The sequence below is a fragment of the Marmota marmota genome, unplaced genomic scaffold (genome assembly GCF_001458135.2).
Source record: "Marmota marmota marmota unplaced genomic scaffold, marMar, whole genome shotgun sequence".
Classification (NCBI taxonomy): domain Eukaryota; kingdom Metazoa; phylum Chordata; class Mammalia; order Rodentia; family Sciuridae; genus Marmota; species Marmota marmota.
The window spans coordinates 1,068,465-1,091,008 of record NW_026000001.1 but is presented as its reverse complement, the minus strand read 5'-3'; the positions used below and the strand labels follow the sequence as shown (position 1 = coordinate 1,091,008).

Below are 22,544 nucleotides of genomic sequence, written 5' to 3'. Positions count from 1 at the left end.
GCGGGCTGAGGTTGTGGCTCAGTGGTAGAGCGCTCGCCTGGCACACACAAGGCCCTGGGTTCAATCCTCAGCACCACATAAAAATAAATAAACAAAATAAAGGTATTGTGTCCAACTACAACTAAAAAAAAAAAAAAAAAAAAAGAATACAGGTGGGCTGAGGTTGTAGTTCCGTGATAAAGCACCTGCCTTGCATGCCTGAGGCTCTGGGTTCAATTCTCAGCATCACATAAAAATAAATAAATAAAAATAAATATATTGTGTCCATCTACAACTTACACACACACACACACACACACACACACACACACACATATATATATGAATAGGTAACAATAAATGTTGGTGGGGATGTGAAAAAGGTACACTCACACATCGATGGTGGGACTGCAAATTGGTGCAACCACTATGGAAAGTAGGATGGAGATTCCTCAGAAAATTGGGAATGGAACCATCATTTAACCTAGCTATCCCACCCCTTGATTTATACCCAAAAGACTTAAAATCAGCATACTATAGTGACACAGCCACATCAATGTTTATAGGAGCTCAATTCACAATAGCTAGACTATGGAACCAACCTAGGTGTCCCTCAATAGATGAATGGACAAAGAAAATGTGAAATATTACTCAGCTTTAAAGAAGAGTAAAATTATGACATTTGCCAGTAAATGGTTGGAGTTTTGGGAGAATATCATGCTAAGCGAAATAAGCCAATCCCACAAAACCAAAGGCCAAATGTTTTCTCTAATATGCAGATGCTAATTCACAATAAGGGGGCACACTAGGGAAGAATAGTGTTACCTTAGATTAGGTAGAGGGAAGTGAAGGGAGGGGAGGGAAGAGGATGTGGGGATAGGAAAGATAGTAGAATGAAACAGACATTATTACTATATGTATATATGTGATTACATGATCAATATGATCCTGCAATATGTACACTCAGAAAAATAAGAAATTATATGTATATATAATATATATAATTTATAATATATATAATTTATAATATATATAATTATATATCCCATCTATATATGATATATCAAAGTGCATAAATGCATTCTACTTTCATATATAACTAAATAAAAAAATTTTTGAAAAATTAGATGAGCCTTATGTGTTCAGAAAAGATGCTGGGAAAAAGATGCTTTGGTATTAATCACAAAAGAGAGAAAGCAGAACTAAGTAACTATATTTTTCTTTATTTTCATTAAGATACAGAGATGGACTTTAGAACTGGAAAGGGAAATGAAGGGAAAAAGATTGAAAAAAAAAACTTGTGGATCATCTCTTTAAGCATTATCTGCCTCTATGCAACTTCGACAATTCAACCACAACTTGTGATGTGACCATAAGGAATTATTGAGATAAGAAAGAAATATATATATATGTACATTTACTGAGCATAAATGGAAGCTAAATAGGCAAACCTCCAACAAAACAGGGGACTTTGAAATACACTGTTTAAGATAGCTTTTGGAACAAGTCTATGTTCATGTATCATGCTCAAGCACTTACTGAATTTTTTTACTTTGAACAGGTTAGTTCACCTTGTATTGAAATAAAATTTCTGTGGCCTGAGGATGTAGCTTAGTGGTAGAGCACTTGCCCAGCATACTCAGGGGCCCTTAACCACTGAGCCATATCCCCAATCATTTTTTGTATTTTGTTTGGAGACAGGGTCTCACTGACTGGCTTAGCATCTTGCTTTTGCTGAGGCTGGCTTTGAACATGCAATCCTCCTGCCTCGGCCTCGTAAGCCACTGGAATTATAGGAGTGTGCCATGGCACCCAGTTCAGACTTTCTTTCTTTTTTTCTCTTTTCAAATTTGTAAACTGGTGAATTACAGTTGTACACATCCCTAGTAATAAAAAAAAAATGGAAAGTCTATCATATCAAAGATTTTGCAAAAAACATATAATCCCAAAACATGTTTAAAAAAAAGTATTTGGGGAAATACAGCATTCATTCCAAACAAACAATACTGGTAAATTAGGGAAGAATTTCATAGACCTAATAAGGAGTAGGTACCAGAAACTATTATAAATATCATACTTAATGGTAGACTTTTAAGTAATCCCATTTAAGGAAGGCGAGACACAAATGCCTAACATCACTTCTGTTATTCTACACAATACTAATTCTATTCTATCCAATACATTATAACAAGGAAAAAAGGACAACCATATAAGGACTAAAAAGGAAAGGACAAAGTTTTCACAATTTAGAGACACACTGACTATCCAAATAGAGAATCCAAGAGAATCTACAGATGAACTGTCAAAATTAATAAGATGGGGATAGGAAAGATAGTAGAATGAAACAGACATTATTACTTTATGTATATGTGTGACTACATGACTAATATGATTCTGCAACATGTACACTCAGAAAAATGAGAAATTATATCCCATCTATGTATGATATATCATGTGCATAAATGCATTCTACTGTCATACATAACTAATTAAAACAAATAAAAAATTAATAAAAAAATTAAGAAGGATTCCATTAAGTTGAAAACAATAGCAACAAAACTATTAATATTCTAGGAATGAATACAATAAAAGATTTTTAAGTCCATTATTTATTTGTAGAATTATGAAGTGTTAAAAGAGGATCTAGGGGCTGGGGATATAGTCAGCTGGTAGAGTGCTTGCCTTGTATGTACAAGGTTCTGGGTTCAATCCCCAGCACTGCAAAAAAATAAAAAAGAGGATCTAAATATGGATGACATCAGCAATAGAGGAGAATAGTAAGCCCTACTCCTTTCTCCCGCAGAGACATTGACTTAAAACAATATCAAATTACCTTTGTGAAAACTCCAAAGCTGGTTAAGAGGTTGCAGAACTCTAGGTGAGCACAAAGCCAGGAAGAACTACATCAAAACTGGATCCAGGCTAAAGGAGTAACCCCATCTAAGACATCCTAACTTTAGAGCAAGAAAGAAAGAATCCACTAAAATATACACTGGCTCTTAAAGCTTCTTCTGGAAGGTGGCACACATTGCTTCATTGGCCCAAGCAGGTTATATAGTCCAGCCTAACACTGATAGGGCAAGAAGTATAATTTCTCATAGGAAAAGCAGAAAATTCTGGGGAACAAATAATAAATGGGGCTGGGGTCATGGCTCAGTAATACAGTGCTTGCCTAGCATGTGTGAGGCACTGGGTTCAATCCTCAGTACCACATAAAAAATAAATTAAGTTATTTCTTAAATAATAATAATAATAATAAAATGTAGCAAAATGTTCTCTGGAATCAGGCCAACTTTTAACTTTACTTAGGAGCCACTGACTCTTGAGCAAGCTCCTTATTCTCCTAGAGAATTTACATAATGGAAATGATAGTATCTCCCTCTTTGTTTTGACAATTAAAATAACATTTGAAAAAAGAAAATCCAAATGACAAGCTGTATCAACTCATGGAAATAATTAATACTATAAAAATGTTAACTTCCACTAAATTAATCTCTAAGCTCAATTTACTAGCAATAAAAATTGCAGTAATAGTTTTCATGGATATTAACTAATTGTAAAATTCACAGGCAAAATTAAAGTTCTTAAAAACCAAAAAAAAAAACCATAAAAAAAGAAAGATGGAGGATTTGCCCTATCATATGGCAAGACTTATTCTAAAGTTTTAGAAAATAAGGCTAAAATAAATACTAGATCAAACAGAAACACATCCAAGCATATACAGGGCCTTAGCATATGACAGAATAGGAATACAAACTATTAAGGAAAGAACTACCCAACTTGAATTGATACAAGGAGCAATCTGTTTGAAAAAGATTTATATTCTTAACTTGTTTCATAACTAAAAATAAACTCCAGCTGAGTGTGGCATTATTATAATCCCAGTGACCCAGGAGGCTGAGGCAGGAGGATCACAATTTTAAGGCCCTCAGCAACTTATCAAGACCCTGTCACAAAGTAAAAAATTTTTAAAAATGGCTGAGGATGCAACTCAGTGGTTACGTGACCCTCGGTCCAATCCCAGGTACCAAAACAAACAAACAAACAAAAAACCCCTCCACACTAACTATAATAATTAAATATAATAATTAATATAATTTTAAAGTTTTAGAACTGTTGAAGGATTTATATAAAAGAATATCATTACGGCTTCAGTATCAAAAACAACAATTTCAATCAATGATTACAGTTTCTACTTCATAAAACTAGAAATGGAAGAAGAATAAATAAGACCCAAAGCAAGAAGAAAAAAAAAGGAAAGAATCAAAGACTAGAGTAGAAATAGGTCAAATAAAAAACAGTCAAAGAACATAGTCAAACATAGTCAAAAACATTGATCAAAGAAAAAAAGAGAAGATGTAGATTACCAACTAATACCAGAAGAAAGAAAAGTGATATTGCTAGGATTCTATAAATATTTAGAAGGACAATCTCATGAAAAAATTAGATTTATCCCAGGAATGCAAGGCTATTTAACATTAAAAAAATGTAATTCACCATATTAACAGACTAAAAAAGAAAAAGAAAAAACACATGAGCTTCCCAAAAGATACATAACAAAAGCACTTGACAAAATCTAACATCCATTCCCCTAAAAAGTCCTCAACAAATCAAGACTAGGAGAGAATTTCCTCAAACTATGACAGGGTATCTACAAAAACATACAGTTAATATGACCATATTTAATGGTCAAAGACTGATCTTTCCCTAAAATCAATAACAATATGAGTAAGTCTGATCTTGCTGGGCGCAGTAGTGTACACCTGTAATTCCAATGTATGCCTATAATCCCAATGATTTGGGAGGCTAAGGCAGGGGGATCACAAGCTAGAGACTAGCCTCAACAATTTAGTGAGGCCCTAAACAACTTAGCTAAACAACTTAGCAAGATCTTTTCTCAAAATAAAAACTAAAGGCTGGATATGGTGGTGCACATCTGTAATCCCAGCATCTGGGGAGGCTGACGTAGGAGGTTCACAAATTCAAAGCCAGCCTCAGCAATTTCGTGAGGCCCTAAGCAACTTAGCAAGATCCTGTCTCTAAATAAAAATATAAAAATGGGCTGGAGATGTGGCTCAGTGGTTGAGTACCCCTGGGTTCAATACCTGATACCAAAAAGAATAATAATAATTAAAATAATTAAATAAATTTAAAAGGCTGGGATGTAGCGCAGTGGTAAAGCATCCCCAGGTTCAATTCTCAGTGCCAAAAAGAAAAAAGAAAGTTTGATCTCACCACTTATATTCAATATTATAATAGTGGATCTAGCTAGTTCAATAAGTCAAGAAAAGAAGAAAAAGATATTTAGACTATAAAGTAAGAAATAAAACTAGATTTGGAGATGCTATGATCCTCCATGTTGAAAAGTCTATGAAATCTACAAAAAGCTACTAGAGTAAGTTAGTTTAACAAGTTTGAAAAATGCAAAAATAATCATACTTCAAATATTAGCAAGGAAAAATTAGAAATTGAAATTTTTAAAAGATCACCTACGGGGCTGGGGCTATAGCTCAGTGGTAGAGCACTTGCCTTACACGTGTGAGGCACTGGGTTCAATCCTCAGCATTGCATAAAATAAATAAATAAAGATATTGTGCCCATCTACAAAAAAAATATTTTAAAAAAAGATCACTTACGGGGCTGGGGTGGTGGTTCAGAGGTAGAGCACTTGCCTATTGTGTACGGGGCACTGGGTTCAATCCGCAGCACCACATAAAAATAAAGTAAAGGTATTGTGTCCAACTAAAACAAAATATTTTTTTTAAAAAGATCACTTACCATAGTATCAGAAATATTACTATTTAAATCTTATAAAACTGGTACAATATCCACAACCTTAAAACTCACAATGTGATTAGAGAAATTAAAAATAACCTAAACATGGGTTGGGAATATAGCTCAGTTGGTAAAGTGCTTGCTTCACATGCACAAGGCCCTGGGTTCAATTCCCAGCACCACACACACACACACACACGCATACAAAAAAAAAAACTAAACATGGAAAGATATGCCATGTTCATGGATCAGAAGACCAAATATTGTTATAGTAGACGTTATTTCTCTGCCAAAGTGATCTAGAAATGCAATGTAATCTTAAAATCCAAGAAAACATTTTTTTTCCCCAAAATTCATATGGAAATGTTAAGGGCCTATAATAGCCAAAACAACTTTTAAAAAAAAGAAAAAAAGACCCTTTCATTTCTGTTTATTTATTTCAGAGAACTTCTCTTCTTTTTTATTATTAACGTTTTTATTGAGCAGAATGCATTACAATTCATATTACACATAGAGAGCACAATTTTTCATATCTCTGGTTGTATACAAAGTATATTCACACAATTCATGTCTTCATACTGTACTTTGGATAGTAACATCCATCACATTCCACCATCATTTCTAACCTCAAGAACTTCTCTTCTAAAGACACTGTTTAAAAAGTGAAAGGATTGACAGGCATGTTGACAACACCTGTAATCCCAGCAACTCAGGAGGCTGAGGCAGGAGGATCCCAAGTTCGAGGCCAGCCTGGACAACTTGGTAAGACACTGTCTTAAAAATAAATAAATAAGCCTGGGGCTCTTTGTCCCTCTGCCGTTGAAGGCCTTTTTTTAATATTTATTTTTTAGTTGTAGTTGGACACAATACCTTTAATTTATTCATATATTTTTATGTGGTGCTGAGGATCAAACCCAGGGTCTCGCATGTGCAAGGCGAGCACTCTAACACTGAGCCACAACTCCAGCCCATTAAGGCCTTTTTTTAATGTACTCTAAATATTAGACTCATTTCTAGGTTGTCCTCTTACACCCTCTTCTTGAGGTTCTGAGGTATGGAACTAAAGACTTATGTTTTCAGCTTTTTTGATGGTCAAATGCATCTTTTCACTTTAGCTTGATACTAACTTTTGAAGCACAAAAGTTTTTTGTTTTGTTTTGTGGTGCTGGGGATAGAACCCAGAGCCTCTCACACATGCTAGGCAAGCGCTCAATCACTGACCTATACCCCTAGCCCTTGAAGCACAAAAATTTTTAATATTGGATGAAGTCCAGTTAATCTATTTTCTTTTGATTACTTGTGCTTTAAAAGTCATATGTTAGAAAATACTGGCCAATCCAAGGTCATGAAGATTTGTTTTCTTCTAAGGCTTACATTATTAACTCAGATTTAGGTCTTTGATCCATTTTTTAGTTAATACAGTTCCTCTCAGGAATTCTGATAATAAGAGCTATCCTTTTGCTCATCTTTGATAATCCAAGTTCAAAAAGAAAAGAAATGGCCTGGTGTGGTGGCACACATTTTTAACCTAGTGGTTCTGGAGGCTGAGGCAGGAAGATCACAAATTCAAAGCCACCCTCAGCAATTTATCAAGTCCCAAAGCAACTTAATGAGACCCTGTCTCTAAATAAAATATAAGAAAAAGGGCTAAGGATATGTCTCAATGGTTAAGTGCCACTGGGTTCAATACCTGGTACAAGAAGGAAAGGGGGGTTGTGGGGAGAGAGAGATAAAGCAGGGAGAGGGAGGAGAGGAAGGGAAAGAAAGGAAGAGAAAAGAAAAAGTCAGTCTCACTCAAATGTGGTCCTGTCAACTTCTCTATTAAAAGCACCAGTCCTTATTCCCTTTCCCAACAAATTATAAGACACCAAAATTAAATTTAGGGGAAAAGAGTCTCTTTGACACCAGAAGCTAAACTATAGGGAAGAGATAAAGATGGAACTATCATAACCATATAATCATATATTAACAGCAAAGAAGTCCTTCCTAATTACAAGGACTAGTATTCTTATATAGTATTTTGAAAACAAAAAGTTCCAACTTGGAAATGTTTTTTTTTAATGTTCAAAAACATTTGAACATTAAAAAAATGCCAAACTGTATAAAATTAAATTACATCAACAAACATGGGAGAGCTGAGTATGTACTAAGTGGTAGAGCACTTGTCTAGGCATGCACAAGGCTCTGGGTTCAATCCCCAAAATAAAATAAAAAGTAAACAAGGGAATAAAAATTTATTTTCAAAATATAGGTAAATAAATAAATATAATGTACATAAAAGAGACAGGAAAAAAACAGCAAAAAGAATAGAGACTGCCAGGTGCAGTGGTATACACCTGTAATCGCAGTTATTCAGAAGTCTGAGGCAGGAAGATTGCAAGTTCAAGGCCAGCCTGGGCAACTTAGCAAGATCCTTAAAATAACATAAGAATAAAAAGGGGGCTGGGTTTGTGGCTCAGTGGTAGAACACTTGCCTAGTATGCATGAGGCACTGGGTTCGATCCTCAATGCCACATTTGAAAAATAAATAAATAAACAAAATAAAGGTATTGTGTCCATCTACAAATAAAAAATTTTACAAAGAATAAAAAGGGGTAGGGGTACAGCTCAGTAGAAGAGTGCTTGCCTATCATGCATGAAACCCTGGATTCAATGCCCATTAATACTAAAGAAATAAATACCTATGAATATGAATTTTCCACCATTTCACCCATATTCCCTTATTTTATCTCTCCTCTTTTTATCTTCACTTCAGTAAGGGTATAATAAAAAGTAGTCTCCAGATTTGAGCAAGAGGGACGAACACGACCAATTATGTTTCACTAAGTAGATATTTGTGAGACAAGTAGTTCTACACAGTGAATAATATATGCATAAGTGGAATTATAAATAAGTGGACAAGTATACAATGTATAATGGTATTGCATATATTTAAATGTAATGAGATATTTTAAACACACAAGAATTTATCTCTCTTAATGGGCATCATTCTACAAAGGGGATTATTCTCATTGACAGAAGGCACCAAATATGGTCTGAGGTTTTTTTATTCTAATAAGCAAATCAGACATCATTATAGAAGGAACATGAAGCTATTTTAAAATTAATAAGTAATAATCCTGTATTATAAAAGGCAAAATTAACAAAAAATTCAATTAGATAATATAGGAAAGGGGCTCGGGATGTGGCTCAAGTGACAGCGTGCTCGCCTGGCATGCGTGAGGCACTGGGTTCGATCCTCAGCACCACATAAAAATAAATAAAGAGGGCTGGGGATGTGGCTCAAGCGGTAGCGCGCTCGCCTGGCATGCGTGCGGCCCGGGTTCGATCCTCAGCACCACATACAAAACAAAGATGTTGTGTCCGCCGATAACTAAAAAATAAATATTAAAAAAAAAAATATTCTCTCTCTCTCCCTCTCTCACTCTCTCTTTAAAAAAAAAATTAAATAAATAAATAAATAAATAAATAAAGATATTGTGTCCATCTAAAACTAAAAAATAAATATTAAAAAAAAAGATAACACAGAAGAGAAAACCCTGCCCCTCAAAAAGCCAAGATTTCTAATCCTAAAGAATATGAGTGTTATATTACTAGAAGGAGTGGAACAAGCAATACAAGTCAGTTTCCAGAATATGAACCCCATTTTAGTCACACATATTACAGAGGAACTCATAAATAGAATAGTATTACTGACAAAGCCATTCCACTGGAGTTTAGGAGATACATTTGTAATAGAGAAGGAAAAATAAGTCTCATCAGCATAGAAATGATAAAGTTTAAAAGCAGAAAAACTGTCTGAACTTAAAGAATGATGCAGAACAAAGGAAGAAAAACATTACTAGTGACTGAACTTTGGGGACTACCCTCCAAGTTACCAAAAGAAGCACCTTGAACATATCTCTATTAGAGTCCCTACCATACTACATTTCATTTGCAGAGCTGCCTCTCCTTCCCATGACCTCTGTGGCAAAGCAGATGTTAAGTTTACTGAATCAATGTATGAATAGTTAGGGACCAGAAAAGAAAGGGGAAAAAAAAAAAACACAAATCATTAGAAAGGCTAGGAAACTAGAGAGAATACTGGGTTATTGCTTATTAATTCAGCATTAAAATGTCCCAAAACATGACTGTTTTGAATAGGAGATGATCTAAAATATTCCTGATCTAGAGAAAAAGTACCCTGCTACCATACTGATAGAATAGATTTAAGAACAAAGAAAACTGAAGCTGGATGGCTCTATAAAAGTCTAGTTCCCCCAAAGAGAAGTGACCTTACTTTAGGCACTGAGATAAATCAATAAAGATGACAATATACACTGAATTCAGAGGCATACTATTAATTTTGTATAGATAAATAATTCTTTTTTGGGCTGGGGATGTGGCTCAAGTGGTAGTGCGCTCGCCTGGCATGCGTGCGGCCCCGGTTCGATCCTCAGCACCACATACAAACAAGGATGCTGTGTCCGCCGAGAACTAAAAAATAAATATTAAAAAAAAAAAATTCTCTCTCTCTCTCTCTCTCTCTCTCTAAAAAAAAAAATAATTCTTTTTTAATATTTATTTTTTAGGTGTAGATGGACACAACACAATACCTTTATTTTTATGTGGTGCTGAGGATCGAACTTGGGCCCTGCCCGTGCTAGGCAAGCACTCTACCGCTGAGCCACAATCCCAGCCCAATAAATAATTCTTTAGCTTCTGGAAATTTGATGATTAATGAATGAGATGCCAGATGAAGCTGAATAAACTGTGATGGACCAATTTAAAGCAGTTTGATAACAGTATTAGAGGAATGCTAAATAAATAATAATAGTAATAAGGGCATAATTAATGGTGCATAAGAGGGATTCTTGGCCAATTTCCTTTGTGAGCTTCACTGAGTAATTCATGTCACTAATTGGTATGAATAAACAGCTTTATGGAGTGGAAGTTAGTATTATGAGCCCTAACAGCTGAAGAGAAGACTTAGGCTGCAGTTGGCTATTAGAGGTGATTGGCCATGAACAAAAGACTCGATTTTTACTATGTACTTTATGTGCAATACATTTTTGTACAGAGTCACCTATTCTTTATCACAGGGATATAAAAATAGACTAAACAAAATTGATTTGAGCTTTTAAAATAATAGTTAAATTAAAACGAAGTCACCATGACACGTTTAAAATTTGTATTAGCATGATAAACAGGTGATTATCCCATAAATGATACTCAATACTTCCTCCCTAGTAATAACAATAATAAAAACCATTCCCTTGTTCTTATGAGCTTTTCATTCTTTCAAAGCCATATTAATTGAAGAAGCAGTCTTATGTATAATATGACCACTCCTTGTACAAGCATATTAAGTATGGGTTTATGTTATAGGAAATACTCCTATCTCCTCCCTAATAGTAATAATATACTCCCTTTTATTTTCATGGATTTTCATTTCTTTCAAAGCACTTTTATACATATTAACTAGAACAGTGAAATTAGGAATGATCCTTCCCTTCTTTGCATCATCCCAAGGGTGTAATCCAAAAAAAAAGAAGAGAATCTAAAAATCAATAAGTAAACTAGATGATTTTGAGGCAGTTAACCCCTAATTCCTGAATATGAATTTGAATCACCCAACAGTCTCTGAACAGAGCAACTCTCCAGAACACTAAGTGAATTCTCCCTTTCTTTTAGGCATAAACTTAGGAGGCAGTTAAAAAGAATGATTAAGATATTGTAAGTATCCTGGGTGCGATGGCCCATGCCTGTAATTCCAGTGGCTTGGGAGGCCGAGGCAGGAAGATCGGGAGTTCAAAACCAGCCTCAGCAACTTAGGCAGGCACTAAGCAACTCAGTAAAACCCTGTCTCTAAATAAAATACAAAATAGGGCTGGGGATGTGGCTCAGTGGTTGAGTGCTCCTGAGTTAAATTCCCAGTACCAAAAAAAAAAAAAAAAAAAGATAAGTATGAACACAAGATAGAAAATTAAAACTAGCTATAACTCCTCTGTATGAACACCAGGCCTAAAGTATATTGAATACTCAATAAATCATTGCAATTATTGCTAAAAGAAGAGCATTCTACTCAAACTCAAGATTATCTGTTCAAAAGATAAAAATAAAAATCTCATATTTTTTATTACCTTTCCACCACAATTACTATTTTTATGTGTATGTACAAGAAACCAGAACCTAAACAAAATTGGAATCACAGGGCAAAGGCTGAGATCTATTAAAAATTTAAAGATACAAACAGTTGGAAGCTAGATTTCAAGGGCCAACGCAAGGCAAGGCAAGGCAAGGCAATAGGGGCCTGATGGCCCTTAATTCAGCAAGCAAGCATTTTTCAAGTCCTCATTCTTAAGCTAAAATTTACTCCAAAGAAGCAGTTTCAAAAGGTAGAATTATTACCTACATATTTGTGTCTTTAGAGTATTCACCTTGTAACTGAATTACAAAAATAGTTTCTTCCTTTTGTCTGGTATGACCAAGATGAAGGGAGATACTTTGAGATAAACAACAACTTGAGTTGCTGGAAATCTGGACATAAATTAAAATTTTAAATTGATTTTCATTTTACAAAGTTTGCAATTACACTAAGAAAACCTGAAACTTAAAACAACCCAATGGGGGCTGGGGTTGTAGCTCAGCAGTAGAGTGTTTGCCTAGCATGATCGATCCTCAGCACCACATAAAAATAAATAAAATAAAGGTAATGTGTCCAACTACAACTAAAAAATAAATATTTAAAAAAAATAAAACAACCCAATGGTGATAAACTTCATAAACATTTATTATATAACATATACCTTTCTAGTATAGCTTTTTGGTTGTTTCCAGTTTAATACACAACATATTTTCTTAAAACTAGGACTAACGGTCACTAAAACCCCGAAACCACTTCAGTTTTGGCATATATTGTAAAATACAATATTAATACTAGTCAAAATCATTTTCAGTAAAAGCATTCTCTATGTATTCTTTTGTTTAACTAGATGGTAACAAATACTTCACTAAATTTTTTACCTGAGGCTGTATACAGAGTAGTCAGGTAAAATATTCTTGTATCTATATGGTTTTATAGATCATCTTTCAATGGAGTTGCCAGATAAAATACTGCAGGCTAAAATTTTACATGAGACATAATTGTACTAAAAAAAGTTATTATCATCAGAAATTCAAATTTAAATGGGCATCCTGAATTTTTACTTACTAAATCTGGCAGCTCTTTCAGTATAAGTCTGTTTTAGAAAATACCAAATTCATCGCCAGTAAGAGATTTAGTCTTGTAAAAGCTGTGTAATTCTTTACCTTTTTGTAACTTCTTGAGGACCAAGCCACCACAAATGCTTCTTGCAGAAGCAACTGTAACAGAATACAAAGAAATATCATAAATAAAACAATTAAATGGATCTTATTTTTTAAAATAAGGGCTAGAGATATAGCTCAGTGGTAGGCTGTTTGCCTAGAAGGGGAAAGGCCCAAGATCAATCTCAGCACTTCCCCCAACCCTCACCCTAACACATCAACTGCCAAGTCTGAAAACACTATTTATAGATGCATAACATCAAAAAGAGACCCTATTAATGAGTTCAATTAAAAAAAAAGAAAAAGAAAGAAAGAAAGAAAGAACAAACGAACCATGAGGCTGCAATGACTGTTTGGGAGGCAGAATAATTTCTTTGCAATGATAACCAAATGGCAAGTCTTTTTACCTATAGTCAACAACTAATTATATTTAACACTAGGACATCCCCTTTGGATGCTACAACACCTTACAGAAAAGGAGTATGAGAAGACTGCAAATTGTAGCTAGTAATCTGAGTATATATAACTCATATTCCAATATAAATTAAAAATTTGGCCCTACTTTTAACCAATTTTACTCTCAAATATATTTTACTACACTATCAGGTAAGAATTCTTTATACCTACAATTCTAAATCTAAACATTAGAACATTTAGAGCAATAACTCTTCAGGACAGATGGTGAAGGAGGAGGCAGGCACTTAAGAAGGGTTTTGATCAGACCACCTGGAGGTTTTTTCTTTAAGACTGTAAGAACACTGTCACAGGAGCCAACAGAAATATCTCTATCCCTTAGAAAATGTGTATTCTGCATGCAGGGAATAATGATTCAGAATCATTGAACTAGAGTGAGAAATACCACCATTCTTCAAACGTATATTGTCCAATGCAATAGTTAGAAGCTACAAGTAGCTATTTAAAATTTGGCTAGATTAAATTAAAATTTCAGTTCCTCAGCCACAGTAGTCATATTTCAAGTGGTCAACAGTACAGATAAAGAACAAATCTGTCATCATAAAAAGGTTATATTAGAAAGCAAGGCTCTACATCTCCAGATTTTAAATGATTCTGGATGAGATAGGTACAGTGGTGCACACCTATAATCCTGATAACATAGAAGGTTAAGGCAGGAGAACTGCAAATTGGAGGCCAGCTTAGAAAACTTAATGAGACCCTGTTTCAAAATAAAAATAAAAAGAGCTGAGGGTATAGCTCAGAACACCCCTGGATTCAAATCCCAGTACCCTCCCAAAATGATTCTGAACAAAAGACATACTTCAAAAGGCCAGAGCCCAAGTATCACTGAATATTTAGCAAAAGACTGTCTTCTTTTTTTCTGAATGTTCCTCATAGGCACATACTGGTTCTAACATAAGGGAAAAATGGGTCATTGAGACAGAGATGGCAGATATAAGTAGATATAATCAAGTTAAGATTAAGTCACATTGGATTAGGGTGGCAGGTCTACACTAATCACTAATAAAGAGCAAAGGACAATCACAAGAAAAAAAGCCACAACCTAATTATCTTGTTGTATGCGTAAGATATTTCGAAAATACATATCACACCATGTCTTTAATGTCCCTTCTTAGTTTTAATGAGTACCATATCAACAACTGTTGAAAACAAGCCACTTTTGGTGAACATTCTCAAAGAGAACAATCATTTCACCCGCTCCACAGCCCATCTAGTCACCAGTTTTCAGCTAGACTTCTAGTGTACCTACTAAAGTAATAACGTGCTATCCTTCAGAGGCTAAGATGACAGTAGGGTCTTATCTGTAAAATACACATTTTTAAGCATGTATTCTCCAAAATTCCCTGTACTGAAGAGTATCTTTAAAGTGAGCAAGGGGTGCTATAATATATAGCATTTACCAAACATTCTGTTGCACAGTTTACATTGGCAAATAAAGGTTGTAAGAAGATCCACAATAAAGAAACCTGTGTCATTTATTTATTTTTGATACTGGGGATTGAACTCAGGGGCACTCAACCACTGAGCCACATCCCCAGCCCTATTTTGTATTTTATTTAGAGTATATTTTGTATATTTATTTAGGGTCTCACTAGTTGCTTAGAGCCTTGCCATTGCTGAGACTGACCTTGAACTTGTGATCCTCCTGTCTCAGCCTCCCAAGCCACTGGGATTATAGATGTGAACCACTGCGTCTGGTGAAACCCATGTTATTTTAACCAGCATTTCCCAATTTAGATGACTACATAACTCCTTTCCCATAACTCTAATATAATTAAACATCTTATTCCACACATTTTTAGAAAAACTGTGATAAGTAATCATATTGGTTAAAACCTTCAATAGTTACCTGAAAGAAAAAACTAGTCATCTCTCTGCTTTTTATAAATGGATCCTTTCAGATATAAAATCTGCTAGTTTAGGAGCTGGGCATGGTGGCACACACTGGTAGTCCCAGCTAGTTGAGAGGCTGAGGCAGGAGGACTGCTTGAGTCCCAGAGTCAGGCCAACCTGAGCGAACAAAGTGAGAGCCCAAATCAAAAAAAAGAAAAGAAAATTTGCTAGTTTTGTGGGCTAAATTACATATCCCTAAAAGATACTTTGAAGTACTAAGTAGATATAATCAAGTTAAGATTAAGTCACATTGGATTAGGGTGGTCCAGTGATTGCTAATGATATGAGAAGGCTACGTGAAGGCACAAACACAAAGGAAAACATCATATGAAGATGAAATGACACATCTACAAGCCAAGAAACAGAAAGGATTGTCGGGGCTGGGGATGTGGCTCAAGCGGTAGCGCGCTCGCCTGGCATGCGTGCGGCCCGGGTTTGATCCTCAGCACCACATACAAACAAAAATGTTGTGTCCGCCAAAAGCTAAAAAATAAATATTAAAATTCTCTCTCTCTCTCTCTCTCTTAAAAAAAAAGAAACAGAAAGGATTGTTGGCAACCCCCAGAAGCAAGGAAAGGCAGAGAACAGATTTCTCCCACAGAGTCTCCAGAAGGAAGCAACCACTTACACCTTTATATTGGACTTCTAGTCTCCAAAATTGTGAGGATACATTTAATTTTTTAAAAGTCACCCAGTTAGTGATACTTTGTTACAGCAGCCCTGGATAACTAATACATATTCTTCCTCATCAGTGGTTTCAAACCAAATTTAAAAGATGCTACTTTGCAGTTCCAGATAAAGAAGGCAGACTTAACATATGCATCTATTAAACTTTCATAAAATAGAACAGAGATTTTTTTTTAAGACAAAAAGCTCACAAGGCTAAAAGAGAAAAGAAAAGCCAGGCATGGCGGCCCACGCCTGTAATCCTAGCAGCTCGGGAGGCTGAGGCAGGAGGATTGGGAGTTCAAAGCCAGTCTCAGCAAAAGCAAGGTGCTAATAAGCAACTCAATGAGACCCTGTCTCCAAATAAAATCCAAAATACAGCTGGGGATGTGGCTCAGTGGTCAAGTGCCCTTGAGTTCAATCCCTGGTATTCCCCCCACCCAAAAAAAGAAAAGAATAATATAATAAAATTCTAGAAATTAAAAAACAGAAGGGCAATAGGAAAGGATTTTGAAGACCTGAGAAATTTAATTATAAGGAGAGAGGAGAAAAGCCATAAAACCACCTGAATTATACAACAAAATCCCCAAAGACTCAGGAATGGCAGTATCAGGATCTCTGGAAATAGGGTTAAGATGAGTTGAAATACTCAACTGAAAAAAATGAATTTCAGTAAAGCTTTACTTTCTCTCCTAGACTCATTCTAGGGACTGGTCCTCCCAAATTTGGTATGGATAGGGGAGAAGCTGTTCTTCCAACATGAAAAACAGAAATCAGATCAAGTAGAAAAAGTAATAGCAACAGGAATTACAGAAAGCTTTTTGTTAAAAAAAAATTCTGTATACTCAGAAAGATGAGATGGAGCCCTCAAACAAATGCAAGATGCTAAATAATAAAGAAAATAAAGAAAGTGGGGGCCAGGCAGTGGCACATGCCTATAATCCCAACAACTCTGGAGGCTGAGAAAGGAGGTCACAAATTCAAGATCAGCTTCAGCAACTTAGTAAGGCCCTAAGCAATTTAGGGAGACCATCTCAAATAAAAAATAAAGGGTGGGGGCTGGAGTTGTGGCTCAGTGGCACAGCACTTGCCTAGCATGTGTGAGGCACCAGGTTTGATCCTCAGCACTACATATAAATAAATAAAAAATAAAGGTACATCAACCAAAAAATATTTTTAAAAATAAAATAAATAAAGGGAATGGAGGTATAGCTCAGTAGTAAAGCGTCTCTGGGTTCAATCCCCAGTAACACTGACCCCCACAAAAAAAAAGAAAAGAAAGAAAAAGAAAAGGGAAATGCTCTTGGAAATAAAAACTGTGATAGCAGAAATGAGAACATCCATCAAATGTTAGAAAAGAAATGTGAGAAAGTTGCCTAGAAAGTAGAAAAGATGAAAAATAGGACAAAAAGATTTTTAAAAAACAGTTTAGAGGGGCTGGGGATGTGGCTCAAGCAGTAGCACGCTTGCCTGGCGTGCGTGCGGCCCGGGTTCGATCCTCAGCACCACATACAAACAAGGATGTTGTGTCCACCGAAAACTAAAAAATAAATATTGAAACTCTCTCTCTCTCTCTCTCTCTCTTTAAAAAAAACAGTTTAGAAAATCCAATATCTAAATGATAAAAGTTGAAAAAGAAAAAAAATGCAAGGGAAATTTTTATAGAAATTTTAAAGGACATGAGTTTATAAATTGAAAAGGACCATTAAGCACTGAGCACAATGGAGGAAAATAGACCTACAACAAGGCACATCACTGTGAATTTTGAAGAACAGGGACTGTAGTAGACTGCTGGTACTCACAAATATCCTGTTCTCTTCTTCCTGAGCATACAACTTCACCATCTCCCTCGCAAATGCAGAGCACTGTGGCAATAAGACTAATGGAAAGGGAGCAGGAATAATACACATGATTTCCAAGTCTACCCTGTGAAAATCTTTGACTTCTAATAAGGCTTGCTCTCTTTCCCCATCCTTAGCTGAACTAGAGAGACCTTAAAGAGCCTAGGGGAGGAATCAGTAAGACAAATAGCTTGGATCTTGCATGAAACAAAATACATCTCTATACACACACTCATCAGACAATAGAATAAAGAAAAAAAATAAACGTTTTCTGTATTAAGCCACTAAGATTTCAGGGTTTGTTATAGCACCTAGCATTATTTACCATAATTAACACAAAGATAAAGATCATTTACACTCGTAAGAACAACAGATCACACACAAAGTAATCAGAAAAAATATAGTTTTCAATAGCAACTCCTGAGGTTAGAAAACAATATGGAAATGTCAATAAAATTCTGAGAAATCAATGCTGACCTAGAATCCTATGCTGAAACTATCAGTCAGTTGTAGAGAGTAAACACTTTCAGAGATGTGATAGCTCAAGAAATTTACCTCCCCAACACTTTCTCAGAAGCTACTAGAGTCCGAGAGCCATCAAAGCAAGTAAAGAAGAAAAGAAAAATGAAGATAATAGGATTCAGGAACCACAAAATCGAACACAAGAGAAAAAATAAAGAAACGTCCTGAATAACAATGAATGGAAGATCCTAAGACATTATTTGCCAGAATCAGCAGGTATCAAGTCAAGATTAGAACAGGTCAGAAAATTCTAGTACAGAGTTTTTCATAAGGAAGAAATTGACAGGCTACCTGATGTGTTGGAACATAGTTGATAGTAGATTTAGATAAAAGCTGGAAGTTTGGGGGCTGCCTACATGATAAAAGTACAGAAAACTAAACAATTAATGAAAGATAGAATTTAAAGAAAAGAATCACTTTTCTAGATGACTGTGAATGGCATTTTATGGTCATAATAATGAGAAGATATTGATGTTCATTTCTGGTGGGAAAATTAATAAGAAAAAAACACACATGGTAGAACTGGAGATATGAAAGAGAGCTACCATATTCTATAGTGGGAAGACAATAAATCACACCTCAAAAAAGGAAAATCCATATACAGCTACACAAACATGTTTATAAACCTGTAAATACTGAAATAATCAGCTAAGAGTCGAAACTATTAGTCTCTAGGAGAAGAAAAGTATAAGCATGCAGGAAATTACAGGTCTTGTAAAAAGTTTCATTGAATCTTTTAACTTTTTTTAATATTTATTTATTTTTTAGTTGTAGTTGCACACAGTACCTTTATTTATATGTGGTGCAGAGGATTGAACCCAGGGCCTTGCACATACCAGGAGAGCGCTCTAGCACTGAGCCACAACCCCGGCCCCAAATCTTTTAACTTTTAAAACCATGCACATATATAACTTTGACAAAACCTAAAACTACATAGCATATATATCTTTCTCAAAAAAACAATGATGTGGATTAAAAAAAAAAAAACAATGACGTGGAACTCTGCCTGAAAAGTATTGTTACTGAAAAGCACATGGCACGGTCCTTTTTTTAAAAAAAACTGGTAACTATGAATATATGTACAGAAAAATATGGAATATATACTGAATGTTAGTTAATAATTATTTTGAGTGATTCAATAAGAAGTCTCACTGTCCACAATATGCTTCTGTATTGTAATGTTTTACATCAAGTACCAACTTTTTTCTGCCAAAAAAATTATAAACATAATTGCATAAAGATCAAAGACAATAAAGAAAAAAGTCCTCTATGTTAGACAGCCTTATGAAGTCCATTAGGCTCAAAATGCCTATGGAATTCAGTTTCTTAACAATTATTGTGGCTCAAGTCCTATTTTGAGTGAAATCAACCCTGCACAAACTAATTCAACCATTTACAGACCAATCGTCACCCTAACCAGTTAGTTAAGCATTTCTCTCATGAATAGGGGAAATTACCCAATCCTAGGGAGTTCATTCAGAGTAACAGCAAACCAATTCATCACACTCTTAAGGATGTTTAACACTAAGTACACAAGGAGAAGAGAGGTTGTTCCTGTTTAGGTATGCAAATATCTTAGAGTCCAGTGTACTATCCAATCTGAACTGATCTCCAAGTGACACTCTAAGGCTGATGGGACAACTTCATTACAAAGTATCCTTCAATAACCCCACACACACACACACACGCGCGCGCGCAGGCAAAAAAGCTAGCACTTCATAGATTCAAGAAAATTTATTTCAAAGCCCATCAAAATGTATCAGCTTTCTCTCTCTCTCAAATTTAAAAACAAAAGGCAAAAATGATGAAAGAAAAAGACCAAGTGGAAAGGATATTTTCAAACTAAACTACAGTTCAGGATTATGCTATCCATCATTTCTTTTCCCTTTCCTTTATTGTTTTACTTCTTTTGCAACTGCCTGTCTTGGAAAGAAAAAGTAGGCAGAATTCAATATTGCTGTGAACGAGCAGGTTAAAACCAAAAGCAACTAAAAAGGACCAAAAGCAATGTAAAAGAGGACAACTGACTGAGAAGAAGGGGAGAAGGGAGGGCAAGACAGTGTACTGGAGAATATATTTGAACATACATGCATGTATGGAAATATCACAGAGAAACCCATGAATATGTAAAATGAATGTTATAATAAAAAAGAAAAAAAGGCAAAGTAAAATTATTTCTTAGCAATTTTACTTTAAGCCAGTAAAATAAATAATCTTGTGCTATGAGTCATTCTGTTCACCTTTCCTATACGACACACTTGAGAATCTATCACCAGATACTATTACATAATCATTTGGAGTTTGTTTATGGTACTGGGGATTGAACAGAAGGGTGTTCTATCATTGAGGTACACCCCAGACCCTTTTATTTTTTGAGACAGGTTCCACTAAATTGCCCACACAGGCCTGAAACTTGCCATTCTCCTACAGCAACCACTGGAGTAGCAGAGATTATAAGCAGGCACCACTGCACCCAGCCTTACTTTGGTTATTTTCACTACATGATAAAAGATTATGACTACCTTAACTTTTTACATAAACTATGACATAAATCATGATCAAACAAAAAATAGAAAATCATTAATTTTTCTTCTTTTACTTACTAGTTGTTACACAATGAAGAGCATTTGGCTGGTGCTTGGAATTAATTGCTTCTATGGAAATCATTAGCTGCCCTTCTAGCAACGCTTCCTTTGATTGTCCTGTTTCACATTTCCAGTAAATTATTAAGTATCTTAAAATCTGAAGAATATAATGCAAAGAAAACAAAGTATTCTTTTAAAATTATGGTAATAATAAATTTGTATGACAAATTAATAACTAATTCCCCCTAAATATTGCATTCCTTCTTGTGAAGTGTTAGATTTGCATTGTTCAGAGCAGAGCAACTTAAGAATGAAAACAGTGAAATTCAATGCAGTGCCCAACAAGATAGGAAACTGAAGAAATAAACTGCAGTATTTAGATAAGTACATCTAGAAAGAAAAATTAGGTGGGAATTTTCTTTTTTCCTCCCCAAATAAGCCAACATAAAGACTATGAAAATGAGTGACATCTGATTATGAATCATCTTTATTTTTCATTAAATTAACATTTTTGAGAGTTAAAATATTATTTAAGAGTGTTAGAGGCAAAAATGTCTGGGTTTGAATCTCTGATGCGCCAAATTCCAGAATGTAGCCCTGGGAAAGTTACTTAACCTCTCTGAATTCAATTCCTCATCTATAAAAATGAGGACAAGGGCTGGAGTTGTAGCTCAGTGGTAGTGCTTAACTGGCTTGTGCAAGGCCGTGGATTGCTCCACCGGCACTGTAGTAAACAACAAAACACAACACTGCACACAATATTTTAAGTTGAATGGAACTCCAATATGTCTGAATAAAACATTTAATCTCGATGACACATTAAAATAAAATATATTTAATTCCATTATTATTCATGAAAAGTAGACTCTCGTTTCAACACTAAGGCAGCACAAGAATTATTACCCTTTCCCCCTTTTTTAAAGGCAGGGAGATCTGAGTAAGAGAACTTGGGAACTAAGATGCTAATTTGTGCCAGAGTTAGCGAAGAGGGTTTCCAAGCATTTCCCACACCTTCCTCGCACACCCTCTGACTTCCTGTGCTCCCTCTGTTCAGATTTCTTGAATCTTCATCCACAAGGCAAGCAGCTGGGAAATTGCACAGCCTAGGTTCTACCAGGTTCTACCATCTGTGAATGTGAAAGCTCTGGGTTCCGCTAACGGGAACAAGGCAGGTGGCCCGGGCCCCTCTCAGCAGCGCTCGGAGGCTGCCAGGCTATTTCACCTGCCCCCAGACGCCTAACAGGACACCCGCTAAGCCTCGCCTTGGGCGATGGCTGTCCCAGTCGGCCACGTGGAGGGCGCTGCACTAGCTCCTCCAGAGCCGCGTGAGGCCTCCGGAGCTGTCACTCCGCGGCTCCTGCTCCCTCGCCCCGCCTCAGCCCCTCCCAGCGCGCGTGCGCTGAACCCCGTGTACTCGGTGTCCGGGGAGCTCCAGGGTCCTGTTCCTCACGTGCAGCCAGACCCCCCAACCAGAGCAGCCCGGGCGCGACCCCTGTGCTCCCTGCCCCGCTGTCTCCGC

General features: G+C 35.8%; 1 protein-coding gene across 1 annotated transcript in view; it reads right to left on the bottom strand.

The window, feature by feature from the left end:
* CUNH11orf80 (chromosome unknown C11orf80 homolog) overlaps positions 1–22,544 on the bottom strand; it is a 90,254-nt gene that overhangs the window by 66,850 nt on the left and 860 nt on the right. The window contains exons 2-3 of the mRNA XM_048807699.1: positions 21,044–21,182; positions 13,045–13,098 (exon numbers count right to left, since the gene is read on the bottom strand). Coding sequence (XP_048663656.1) covers positions 13,045–13,098; positions 21,044–21,182 — 193 coding nt within the window. The remainder of the gene's footprint in view (positions 1–13,044; positions 13,099–21,043; positions 21,183–22,544) is intronic.